This window comes from Vigna radiata, chromosome 1, assembly GCF_000741045.1.
Source record: "Vigna radiata var. radiata cultivar VC1973A chromosome 1, Vradiata_ver6, whole genome shotgun sequence".
NCBI classification, from domain to species: Eukaryota; Viridiplantae; Streptophyta; class Magnoliopsida; order Fabales; family Fabaceae; genus Vigna; species Vigna radiata.
This window is the reverse complement of record NC_028351.1, coordinates 16,049,993-16,064,018: the sequence shown is the minus strand read 5'-3', so window position 1 is coordinate 16,064,018 and position 14,026 is coordinate 16,049,993. Positions and strand designations below refer to the sequence as shown.

At 32.1% G+C, this 14,026-nt stretch overlaps 1 protein-coding gene across 1 annotated transcript; it reads right to left on the bottom strand.

Annotated features, from left to right (window-relative positions):
• Positions 1-496: 496 nt before the first annotated feature.
• On the bottom strand, positions 497-2,448 carry LOC106758175 (transcription factor CYCLOIDEA-like). The gene is made up of 2 exons (XM_014641119.2): positions 1,016-2,448; positions 497-901 (listed from the first exon to the last, which is right to left on the bottom strand). Exons 1-2 carry the CDS (start codon positions 2,172-2,174, stop codon positions 846-848), a joined length of 1,215 nt encoding a protein of 404 aa, XP_014496605.1. The 5' UTR covers positions 2,175-2,448; the 3' UTR covers positions 497-845.
• Between the last annotated feature and the right edge of the window lie 11,578 nt (positions 2,449-14,026).

The following is a 14,026-nucleotide window of genomic DNA, read 5'->3' as shown; positions in this document are numbered from 1 at the left end:
GCATTTAGAAAACTAATTAATATATTACACCAAACGATCAAGCCTTTCGAGACAAAAGAATCACACTATTTTAACATGAAATAGCTACTACTAAAAAAAATTGAGAGAAAGCAAATCATACTATCAAAGATATACAAAAAAAAGAAAAGAAAACACCTATTACTTGTTCCGAATTTCTCTATGATTTTGACAATCTTGTATGATGTGAAATTTAACGTGGTACTATTCTTCTGTATTTAGGTTGAGTTTCATCTATAAGAAATCTCTAAGAAAACAAGTATATTATTGAGCTTTATTTTTATTTTGTACTTACATTTAGTGATTAATAATGTAAATCAGGAAGGGCATGCTACATAAATAGCTTGACAACAAACAGAAGGGGAAAAACAATGAGATTTTGTTTTGTAGCATACCCTCTTGCAACAAGGTATATAATGAACTTCTTGAAATGTTTTTAAAACAAAGGAATATATAAATAATGGTCACTGTTGAACGATCTTAACCAAAATATATAAATATTTAAAATCTGCAGGAACAGTTTCTTGATAACTTAATTGGAATTATGCAATACCAAGGGCAGTTTAAATATTGGTCAGAAAGCAATACACGCAGCAGCAACCTTTGTGCCAACTGTCACACGGCATTGGGTGATGATGAGCAAAAGAAGATGAGGTACAAACATTTTGTGGAAAGGGAATATAGGACAGAAAAGTTACTGGTAGAAAACACAGAAAGTTGCCTTCATATATGATTCCTTGGCAAACAGCTAGAAGAGTTTCCATTAGAATAAGATGACTGAAAAATACAAAAGGAAAAGGAAAAGCTAACACACACACACATACAATCTAGTGTAAACGTGGATTGGTGCACTCCTCCCAAGACTTTCCAAAGATTTGAAGCCCTGAAAATTGAAGACTTACAGAACTATGAATATCATCAAAATAGAAGGTTTCTAGAAGAGCTTATAAGTTGGTACTAGTATCATTTTGATGAAACACACAACAACCACACATACCTGTGGATAGATTCATGCTAGCTATGGCACAGAAGTTGGAGCGGCCAGTGGATCCATTAGCATCCCAATTTGGAGATAAATTGGAGAAAGGGTGGTGGTACTCAATGTTGTTGTTGTTGTTGAAACATGGTGGTTCCTTAGGGATCATAAGGTTTTGGTGATGGTGATGAGAAGAGGACATCAATGATGGCTTCAACTTTCTCTTGATCACAATTGATTCCTCAATAACGTTGAAATCATCTCTAGGTGCTTCACTTCCAACAAGATGGTGAGAGTGGCTATTTTCAATTGCAGGGCATTTTTTCTTCAGGTCTTGTTGCACCCTCCCTGTGTTGGAATTAACATTGCACATAATCTTGTTACTAGTCCTTTCCCTTGCTCTTGCTCTTGCTTTCTCCCTTGACTCCTTCATCTTTGCAGGTTCCTTCTGTGCCCTTTTCAACTTCATCCTCTCCCTTGCAGCCAGAAATGTCGGTGACTTGTTATCGCTTGAATCTAACCCTTGTTGTAGGTTGTTTGGAGCAGCAGCAGCAGCATCACCAGAGATGAGTTGTTGCTTCTGCTTGATCTCCGAAACCACTTCACAGTCATCATCACACTCAGATGAAGAAGAGAAGCTCTTGGCTCCTTCTTCACTGTTGGTGCTGTTCTTGCTCCTTGCCAGCTCCTTAATTGCTCTCTTAGACTTGTTGAAGAGCCACTCAAGGGTGTTGCTGGCTTTGTCAAACCCTAGCATGTCTTGAAGATCAAAGAACTTGCGAGCAATCTCAATGGATAACCTCACCCTCCGGTCCCTCAACCCCTGAGAGGTGTAAATCTTGCTGTGCCTGTCTTTCTTAACTGGCTTCTTTGTGAGGAAACAAGAGAGGCCATAGTGAGGAGCACCACCACAACCACCACCACCACCACCACCACTTGGGTCAGGTTTGGTCATTGCAGAACCTCCACCACCACAGTTATGATCTGTGACTGGCAAATTGCTCAGTGCCTCTTGGATGTTTGGAGGGTTGTGATGAGTTGGTAAGTAAGGCACAGAAAGTGGATCGTGAAGAAGGGTGTTGCTTGCAGAAGCATTCTCAAGGTTGAGGAAAGGAAAAGGATGGAACGAAGAAGATGATGAAGGGAAGGAAGGGTAAGGGGTGGAACTGTAAGGGAACATTTGAAGATTTTTTTTCTTTTTTTCTCTCTTTTCAATTAATGAATTTGAGAGAGGGGACAAAAACCCTAGCTCTTGAAGAAGTGTATGTCTATCTTCCTCCGAACAATGAACTGGTTTTAACCCACAGCTCCCAACTTAATGGTCCAAACTGATGCCCCAACACACCCTTTAATATAAAGGGTTGAGGGAAGGGATAGAGATAGATATAGAGATAGAGATAGAGATAGAGACTAGTTATGTGTTATGCTAACACTATAACCCATCCTACAAGAGAAAAAAAGTGCTTATAGAGGTTAAGCAGAAGTGATTTTCAATTAGGACAATGATGGAACTTGGATTTGCTTTGCTTTGCTTTGCTTGCATAGTGTCTATTGTTATGTGGTTGGATTATCTGCTGGACCTGGTTCTTTGGCAGTGAGGAAGAGAGAGAAAGAGAGAGAATGAGACAGTAATAGTGTAAGTAAACGGAGTACAAGACACATAATTTGTGGGTTTTTTTGCCTCATTATGTGGAAGCAACGTAAGCAGAGCAGGGTCAAATCGTCTAACTTTTGAACCCGTTAATATGTGTGTTTTTTTTTTCTCTCTGCTGTCCTTAGGGTTAGGGTTCTACTTAGCCCTCACAGAATTTGAAGAGATTAAAAGTAGGTCTACGTAATATCTGATGTGTTAATTTCAAATTATACATGCTTAATTGCTTTGGTGAAAAATTGATGACACATTGCTGTAGAAATTATTAACTAGGGAAAATTGGGATTTTTTTCTTTCCTTTTTAACCCAAAAGTGAAACGGTGGAAACTGTAGAAAAAAGTTTTGATAGTAAATCTGTGAATGAGGAGGAAGAAAATGAAGAAAATAGAAAATGAAGAAGAAAAAAGTAGTAGTAGTAGCTACCGACTGAGCAAAAAAGACAAAATGGTAATTACAAAAATTAGGGTTCATTGGAGTGAACCGTACCTGCTAGTGTCATTTTCAGCCCGGAAAACTCATCCAATATCTGACAAGATTGCTATGGTTTGCAGTTAGAGAGTGGGGGTCATCTCTGTCCTCTTATCAGTTTGTATATTGAGTAACCTGTAGTTGGTGTTTACACAGAGTCATGGATGGCTTCTTGGTCCTCTTTCATAACCTAAGCTCTTTTGATTTGTTTTGTACCTCACAACCTGGGAAAAGAAACTATATTATATACATCCATTGTACGGTTCCAGAATCTGCACTTGGATCTCACTTTCAGTACTTCCCTCTTCTTAATTTTCATCACACCATTTTCTTATTAGGGTTTTAATATTTAATACGGGTTAAATATGTTTTTAGTCCCTATACTTTGGGGGCGATTTTGGTTTTAGTCCATTTCCAAACTATGGTACAATTTAATCTTTCAACTTTAGAAACTCTGGTTTTAGTCTTTTTTACCATTTTTTTTTAATTTTATTTGTTGTTTTAAACATGTTTCATTATAGTATTTGGATTGTTTACACTGTTTGACACATTTTTGCTTCAATGTTAACTAAGAAACGTGCTTGAAACAACAAATAAAGTTAAAAAAAATTGGTAAAAAAGACTAAAACGTTTTCTAAAGTTGAAGGACTAAATTGTACCATATTTTGAAAATAGACTAAAACCAAAATCGCCCAAAAGTATAAGGACTAAAAACATATTTAACCCTATTTAATACTATCAACTTATCTTACCAACAAAATTTCTAAATTTTCAATCAGAAACCTTTCAAATTATCTTTTTGCTGGTTCTTGATTAGAGCAGCACCTAACTTGATTAGAAACCATTGAAATTATCTTTCCAATGCCATCCAAAAATGGCTTATAAAGGTCTCTTCACCTCTTTCTTTAACCTTCCCTTTGTAGCAATATGGTAATCACAATTCACATTTCACAATGCACAATACAAAATGAAAGATCAAGTCGGAAATTATTACAAACTCAAATGTTAAAATGTCACACTCACTAATAATTTTTTTTAAACCACACCTTTTATTATTAACTAAAACTTTTTATATACAAATGTTAGATAAGAGCATATTTAAGACCTATTATTCAATAATGACATTAAAAAATCTTTAGGAGTTCTTTTTTTTTTTTTTTTCAAAAGAAATAATGACATTTGGAAATGAGAACATTTGCAAAGAAAAATAAGGTTTTCACATTTAGGAGTTAATTGTTACTTGTTAATATCTCTTATCCTAACACATTAAAGTTTTTTAATTATTTTTAATTTTTATATTATACTTTTAAATTTTACTTTATTTAACAGCTAGTTTTAAAAAAAATCGATTCTTGACTATCTATAAAAAAAACACTTTCTTTTACCTTGCTATATGTTTATTTCTAATTGTTATGTACTTTTCAATCACTTTCGGACTCTTATAATTTTATAACTTTGAACGTAATATTTATTAAATAATGAAAAGTGTTAGATATATCATATTTATCTTATTTTTATTTAATTTGTTATTATTTATTATTTGTATTTTGGATATAGTCCATATTTCTTTTATAGGATCTATTCGTATATTTAACACGATTAATAGTTTTTAATATATTCAACATCTCAAGAGGAGTCTTTTAGATTAATATTTCATTTTTTATTGTTTTTACACTAAGTCTTTAGTGATTATATTAATAACATGCTTGATACATGATTTGTATACACCAACTTAAGAGGAAAAGGTTAAATATATTATCTTTATTTTATCTTTATATTTTATATTTAATTTGTTATTATTTTTCATTTGTATTTTAGACTTAATTCGTATTTCTTGTATATGATCCTATATATTTAACAAAAAAAAATAATTTCATATATAATTTTCATCATAATCAACAAAAATCATTTAGAACAAATATATTCAAGAAGGTATTGTTAGCACTTCCTATTTAAAGAAAAATATGTTTTGGTTAGCGAGCTTTTAGTTAAACTTCATCGTAGTCTTTATTTAAGTTTGTAAATTTAATTTTCTAAATTCTAACAAATGCGAGTATAATTTTATTTATCAATGATACTTTTTAAATCTGCTAAAAAGAAAGAAGGGAGACCCATAACTATTAAAAATTGAAATACTAAATTCTTCAGTAAATTGAGAAAGGAAATAAAAAAGGTTACTAATAGTAGAAAAAAATTGGAGATATCCAGATATGAACTTTTTTTTTCAGATATAGTTCCCTTTTGAATTTTATTGATGTGAATACATTATCAATTTTTTTTTATCCAAACTAAATCCATTTATTGTTCAAACAATTTTTTTTTGAAAGACTAAATTCTTATAATGCTTTTCTTAATTTTCCATATTTTTGTTGTTGTTAGAATTCTGTTTTTTTATGAACGAATTCTTAGTAACATTTTTTTAGCTTTATAGGTTCTTATATTTATTTATAATAAATTACTTTATTAAAATTTTATAATTTGTTTATAGGCTCATGTGAATATAAAATTAAAAAATATATTTAATTTAATATATATAAATTCATTGAGAATACAAATTTTGAAAAATAATTATAATAAATAAGATAATTTAAATATATTTTAATTTTACCATAATAAAATATTTTAATTATGGTTGGTTTTTTTAAATTAATTTTGACAATGTATATTGGTTAAAATAATTTATGTAATAATTTTTTTATATTAAGTTAGAAAAATAAATTAAATAATAATATGATTGAGGTGTAAATATTTGAAACGAAATTTCATGTAAAGTTAAAGATTAATAATATGAAAGTAAAATATTTAGGTTTATTTATAAAAAAAATATTTAAAGAAAATATTAAAGAAGTACAAAATTCTTTTTAAAAAGTTTCATTTAGAAAATATATAAATTTGAAAATAGTAAAATATAAAATACAAAAATATAAAATTCAAAATTTCAAATTTAAATTTAAATTCAAGTTGAATAGTTAGGTTATTAATTATTTAAATTAAAGTTAATAAGTAAAAAATAAATAATATGTTTTCATCACCTTCCATGATTTCGTTCAAAAGTTTACTTGTTTCTAGAAATATAGTAATTATTATAATTTAGAAACAAGTGAATCCTTGGGATAATGCATTACTGTAACACCCTCTGGGAGTCACTAAATCAACTTAAACTTATATTTTTTTTCACATTATCCAAATCCTCAAAACATAAATTGAATACCTTTAATAAATTTTAATTGTTAATTAATATTTACAAAACCAATTATCATATTCAATTGTACTCAATACATAAATTCTTAAAATATTTTTCCAAGAAAAAAAATACAATTTTATATAAAATTTGAGATAACATTTCTTCTCTCTTAAGCGTTTACTCAATACTTACAATATCTGCACCTACTAAAGTATAACACAAATGTTATATGATCATCTCCAGACACATAAATAAATATGGGTGAACTAATCCAATAAACATCAAAATACTAAGACAACATTTATATCTCAGTCATTAAGTCTACACTGCGATCCTATCGCAACAAATATATAAATAAATAATTTGAAAGCATCAACGACAACGTTATCAAATTTTGTACCGTTACAGGAGAATACGGTTAGAATTTTTATCATTTTGGTTCTTATTTTATTTTTGTTATTTTAATTTTATTTTTGTTCATTACTAAAATTTTCTTTTTCTCTATTTTTTTCTATTTATTATTTTATTTAGTTATTTTAATTTAGTAAATTTGTTTTTTTTCATAATTTTTGTTTGAGGAATTTTTTTGGGAAATTTGTAAAACTAGTTGGGGGAATATTTTGGCTAAGGAAATTCATAAGTTTTCCACTGAGAGACACCTCTCTTTCCTAAAAGTGTATTCAACAAGCTTTCAACTTATTATTTTTAACAAAACCTCTTTAAAAAAAATACAAAACATTTTTTCATATGAAAATAATCAACAATGTGATTTTCAAATGAAATATGATTACCATCCTCAAGTTGTCACACCTACTACTGCATATAAGTAATGTGGATAGGGGGAGCACAGTGTTAGCTAAACCCAATCCCTGTGATATTTGTTTTTGATGATAACAACACATTATTAATAAAAACACATGTATGTGTATTGTGTTATGTGTTATATGTGTTTATGCTTATTGTGAAATATGTACATATTGTGATTGTCGCATTTGACATATTGTGTTGATTGTTGCATACTATTGTGTTTGTAAAGTGATCATATCCGTGTACGCACAATATATGTTTTGGAAATATAAAAACCACATACATAAAAACATATATGCATGACTTAATCGATTACAGTGTTGTGATAATCAATTAAGGTCATCAAATAACTTGAGTTTTAAACTGTGACAAAACAACTAGTTTTGAATCGATTACATGGTGAATCGATTAAAACTCGTGTGTTTGAACATATCTTTTTCAAATGTGTTATGATGAGTTTTGGAAAGAAAAGTTTTCAAAAATGTGCTAAGTATTGAAGCTTAATCAATTACATGGATGATGATTCAATTAAGTATGTTAAGATTTGAAAACTATTTTATGTTTGACATAAGTACTATAATGGTCATATTTTTAAATATGTTGACTAAGCATTTAATGAGAATCGATTACATTAATTGAACATTCAATTATGTATTTTGACTGTTGTTAGTTTGTTACATGTGTTTAATATAACTAACTACATTAATATAGTAATTGATTGACTTGCGTCAGAATTGACAAAAACTATATATTGACGCATTGATCGATTTTCTGTAAGACAATTGATAATTACACTTTCATATCTGATTGATATTCGTTTGAGAAGTTTTACAGAGTGATCAAAGGCCAAGAATCAAGAATGTGAAGTGGTTTACATATCTTGAAGAATTCTTGAGAGGCAAACGTGACTGGATTAAAGAAACTGATCGTTCTGCACAATTGAGGTGCTTTCTGTTTGATCAGGAGAAGAAGACTCGCAAACTTTGATTTGTTGTTCCTTGTGCGTGTGGCTAGGAAGAAGGGCAAGAAGTTTTTTGTACTTCGAGAGGTGTCTCAAAGGGGTGACTGCAGGAGAGGATTGTTCTTGTTGCAAGGTCTTTTTATTGGCTATATTAGATTAATGAGTTAGAGATGTGATTTACATTTTGACAGATTGGTTGCTGTAAAGCCTTGTTGTAAAAACTTAAATCTTTATAGTGCAATTGACTTTCAATCTTTGGGTGATTGAAAGGACACTGGATGTAGGCATTGAGGCCGAACTACTATAAAAACTGAGTTTGATTTTCTTCTCCCTATTGCTTTACATAATCAATTATGTATTGTTATTATTTGATTACATATACTGTTACATTGCGTGCATATTACTTACTGCACAAGAAAGGTTTAAAGAATCTTATTGTGAAAAAGATTTGAAAAATGCTTATTTTTATAAAACACCAATTCACCCCCCCTCTTGGTGTTGAGAAACAAAACTCATCAATTCTAACAAGTTGACTATACATCAAATAAATGATCTATATCACTTCTCATAAACATGTTTACAATAATATTATGAAATATACCTCACTCAAAAATGAAATAGATTAATAATTTCAATACAAATCTTATTCAGCCAATTACTAACAATAGTTACACAACTACATTAACACGTAATTAATCAAGTCTACACTTATTCATCTCATTCCCCCATTGCACTTTGTTTTTAGGATTTAATACCATACATCAGAGTCATGTTATCCATAATTCTAAATTCAAGCATGCCTTTTATTATAATCTATTATAGCGTAAAAATCACTAGCACAATGTATATAAAAAACAATATGGTCATAGCTATTTCAAAAGTTGTACATATTCAAACCGAAAAGATAAGTGCAGACATACCTAGGTTCATTCGACCCAACCATATATGTTTACAGTGCAGTTATATGTTTCACTTAGATACAAACTTACCACACTTACTCTTACAAGATGAACTCTACCATTTAGCTACCTTATGTTTAGCCACCCCTATATTAAACAACCAATGAAAAGATGCACCCAAGGAGTGTCTATAATTCTGAGAACTGCTTTTATCTTGTTAAAACTTACCCTATTCTAATTCTTCCACAATAAGCTTATAAATACCAAAGTTTTCTCCAATACAATACAAACACATGCCCCTACAAAGAAAATATGAGTTTACCTACAATTAAAACAATCAAAACAACTAAAATGAATTGAGGACCTACCCATCATAACGTACCCCCCTATTTTAACACCATCACCATGCATTTCAATAATCCCCACTTACATTACAACTATCCATTGAGAAAAAGGACTTGGCATACCACAAAATTCATCAATCCAACCGTAAACATAAAAATAAAAATCTTCCTTCATAACTTCAATGTTCAATATCTCAAACAGAAAGCATGAACAAGTTTTTAACCCAACAAATCATACACACAACCAACAAATATAATCAAAATAAAGTCATATCCCTATACCTGGTTTTGGTTCCCCTTTTCTATCCTTTTTTTGTGCCCTCTTTTGCTTGTTAGTCTCGCTCATGCCCTTGGTTCTCCTTATCGAAACTCTCACTTTCTCTACCTCACTCTCTATTTCTTGAAAAGGGCACTAATTGAGAATGCTCTTCCCACACAACAACCCCTGCTACTGTCCCTAAGGTTTTTGCGGTTCCAAAAGAGAAAACGAAAGAAGGGAAAGGATGATCAAAGATGAAAAGAGGATTTTTCTCATTCTCTCTCACAAGGTTTCTGCTTCTCTCGGCCCAAACTAGATATTTAAAACTTTTAATCGAACAAAAGAAAAAAAATAAAAATAAAAGAAGGAAGGAAAATTAAACAAAACGTTGTTTTGGCTTTAGCAAGGTTTAAGTCTCAAGCCTTCGCGTCACTTACACCATGCACACACCTTACCACTACGCCAACTTGTTTTCACTGATATTATTATAATTTAATATTGTTTTAAGTTATCCTTATTTTACATTTTACACATATCTTCATTTTTAATACAACAAATACTATTTCACACCATGTAGAACTTGTACACCCCACCACACACTCTAGCTAATTAACCCACTTGTGAAAATAACTTATTAAAAACAATATTTCAGTAGTTCATTTATACCTAGAATTGTATAAATTCTCGGATCTTATTGTAACATCCCATTTTAAATAGTATTAATACCATAAAGGAATTATCACATAATTGATACAATAAAACAGTTAACAAGGAGAAGTTATAAAGTTTCCTTATAGTTATTGTTAAGATGTCGGCAAGTGTACCGAATCGTATCAAGTAATATAAAATGGTAAGACCAAGTATCGTATCCCAGAAGACTCACGACACTAAACAGTTGTGTACTTACTTAACTAATTAAGGCTAAAAGGACTATTTTGTGAGTTTTTTTAAATGCAAATGCAACTAAAGTAAACATGAATGCAAATTGATCAATTGAGGCTAAACACAAGAGTGAATGGATGATGTTGATAATATGAGATGATAATGTTGTTGGGGTTTAAATTTCACCTAATCACTTTCATGCATATAAGAATTCCTCTTCTTCATTAGATTGTTAATGTCACTCTCTAAATTACTTAAAACTCAATCCCTCGACGAAGAAAGCCTATGCTTAATTATTAGACCACAATCCCTTGCATCCCTAATAATTAATTCTGCATTACGAACAGAAGCTTAAGACAACCAAACCTCCTATCCCCATCCCTGACAATATTGCTTTTGGGAGAAATTCTCTAGATCTTGGTTTCTAGGTATTTCCCAATAGCAAAGAAAGCCAAATATAATAAACATTGAGCAAAGGAGAAAATCCCTAACAATTAATGAAAGAAGCATATATAATTCAGAATAAATTCAAATACATGAGAGTTTAGAGGTTAAATCTTCCCAAACAACAAATAAGATTAATTCTCCATCATCATGAAGAAACTAGGTGTACAATGAATGGAAGAGATAGAAAACACCTAGAAAGTGAAGAGGGGAGCTCCCGCATCCCCAAATCAGCCTCCAAAGGGGCGAAACGTGTTTCTGTGCTCAAGCCATCAAGAGATACCAACCCTAGGGCGGACAAGTCCTTAAATAGAGCAAACATAAAGTCCAAGCCCAATAACGCTGGCGCTTAACGCCCTTACTTAGGGCAACCGAGTGAGCTTGCGAGAGGAGTGGCACTTAGGGCCCCTTAGAGGACGCCCAGGCATGGTGTGACATTGAAGGCTGGCGCTCAACGCCCTTAACGGGGCGCCCGGGTGGTGATGCGTGACACCCTACGTCGAGGGGTGAGCTTGCGAGAGGAGTGGCGCTTAGGGCCCCTCAGAGGACGCCCAGGCGTGGCGTGACATTGAAGGCTGGCGCTCAGCGCCCTTAATGGGGCGCCCGGGTAGTGATGTGTGACATCCTGCGCTGAGGGCCCTTAAACGGATTGTCAGGCGCCCTGCGTGACTTCCTGCCTTCTTCTTTAGTGCTTTATTTATTGAGATTGTTGACAACATAAACTCTATATCAAACTAGTTTTTGATGATGACAACACATTACTTAATAACAATACATATGTTCCAAGGTTACATGTTCAACTGATATATCAAACTGATTTGAAAAATGCTTTTGTTGAACATGATGTGTTGATTTGTAATGTGTGTTCCTATGATTGAATATGTGTTATATGTATGAAACATGCTTGTATTAAATGTGTGATAAAATGATTTTGATTACTTATGCGCATTTCTGAAGAAAAGATCACAAGCACTTTTATGAACTTATATTTGTTGTGACAAAGGTCTGGTTCAGTCGAATACACTGGTAATGGATTCGACTAAGCTAAAATCTTTGTACAGATTTTGAGAACAGGTGCTTGATGAGATTTTGAGATAAAAAGAATTTCAAAGTGATTTTTCATGTGACAATCGACAGTGTGGAACACCTATTCAACTGTGTTGTTATTTTTGGAATTCTGTTATGTCTACTTGCTCCAACGACTATATTTTCAAAAGTTAGTTAGGATTGACTGACTGGGTCAACTGTCATGAATGTGCATTGATTTAGTATCAAAATTGAATAACAGATAACGGTAATTTCAGCCGTTATCACATATAAATATAACTATAAAACCAAACTTTATATACAAACTCCTAAAACAAAACTATATAGAGATAGTTATTCTAAAAACAACTAAAGATTTGCTGCATCTTCCTCCAAAGCCTGCTCTACAAAGACATCACCACCCTCTACTCACACTCACCAATTGATCATCGCACAAGAAAAACCAAATACACAAGAACAACCAAAGCAAGAACAAACAAACAGGGTAAGGTAATGATAAAATAAGCAATCCTAATATATCAATATTCCATACATATATAATATTTTACACGAAGAAAATTAAACATCTAATCATGTCAAGACATAGACTGAAACTATCCAGATTTAGTATAAATGTCGAACTATGGTGGGTCATGCATTTATGGTGACCTCTACTGCTCTCCAAAGACATTGCCAATGGGTTTCACCCTACCACATTGTTGACTCTCTGGCAAGTGTACCAGATCGTTTCAAGTAATATAATTGGTAAAACCCAATATCGTTCTTCCCAAGAGACTCGAAGTCCTTATCGTTCGTGCAAATTGAAATCGTAAGACTTGTAAAGAAAATTAATTGGTGGGAATGCAAAAACACAAAATAAACATGCAAATGTGGTTGATTCAATTGACAAGAAAAAGACTATGGATGAATGAAGTTGTTGGGGGTTTACAATTTCATCTTATTCGCTCTCTCTTATCTATTCCTCTTATTTAATTTGCTTTGTTATCTAATTATCATGCAAACTTTCTTAGTCTACCCTTAACCCGATCCCTCGGCGAAAAGAGCCTATTACTAATTACTGGCTTGCTATCCCTAACCTCCCCTAGTAATTAATAACGCGTCAAGAACAGAAGCAAAAACAATTGATCGTCCTACCCCCCCATCCCTAGTTGGTATTGCTTAATCAAGGAATTTCTCACCAGTTCATGACAGTACCGTACGTTCCCGTATCAATAAAGACAAACAACAGTTATCGAATGAGTTAAACGATAAAAGCTTTAAGTGTAGATGAGAACCCAACATATGATAATCAAAGCATACGACAAACATATAAATAAACAAGAGTTTCAATAAAAGAGAGTTTCAAAAGATTACATTGTTTCCCCTAACAATAAAAGGGTTTAGTTCACCATTGTCATGGTGAAACTAGATGAAAAATGATGGAAGAATGGAAAAGCAAACCCTAGATAGGATAAAAAGGAGCCTAAGCATCCAAGAGATCTTCTCCAAGGAGTGAAAATTAGGTCTGGTCGCCCTCTTTTGTCAAAAGAATGATTCTAAAGTCGCAATAGGGCTTTTATAGATGAGGAGCGTCACAGAAAACAGGTCCAAGATATCTTCTTTTCTTCACTTTTCCTCCTCTTTCTTGAGTCTAAGACCTTCATCTTCAATCCCATTCTTCACTTTCATCAAAAATACTACAAAACAATGCAAAACAAACATAATATCGCTAAAAACAACATTTGACTCTCAACTGACTCAATTTATGTGTTTTGCTTGATTCTAAGCCCATTCTAAGTCTTAAAGGGTGTAATTTGGTCTCAAATGACATATGAAAATAACTATTTTTCAAACGTTATCACAACCCCAAACTTAGAACTTTGCTTGCCCTCAAGCAAACAAAACAAAACAAGCAAACATAACAAAACTTGGCTTTCTACTATTTCATCCAATGGTTCAACACTCCTAAAACTCATGACAAGAACTACTCAATCTCAGACCTTCAGTGAAATCAAATCAAGATTCATGTATGTTAAGGGATTGGCAAGCGTACCAAATCGTATCAAGTAATAATAAATGGTAAGTCCAAGTATCGTTTTCCCAAGAG

Coding starts and splice junctions, on each gene's coding strand:
- LOC106758175 (XM_014641119.2), bottom strand. CDS start 2,174: ATGTTCCCTTACAGTTCCACCCCTTACCCTTCCTTCCCTTCATCATCT. Junction 902..1,015: donor TAGCATGAATCTATCCACAG/GTATGTGTGGTT, acceptor TTCAATTTTCAG/GGCTTCAAATCTTTGGAAAG.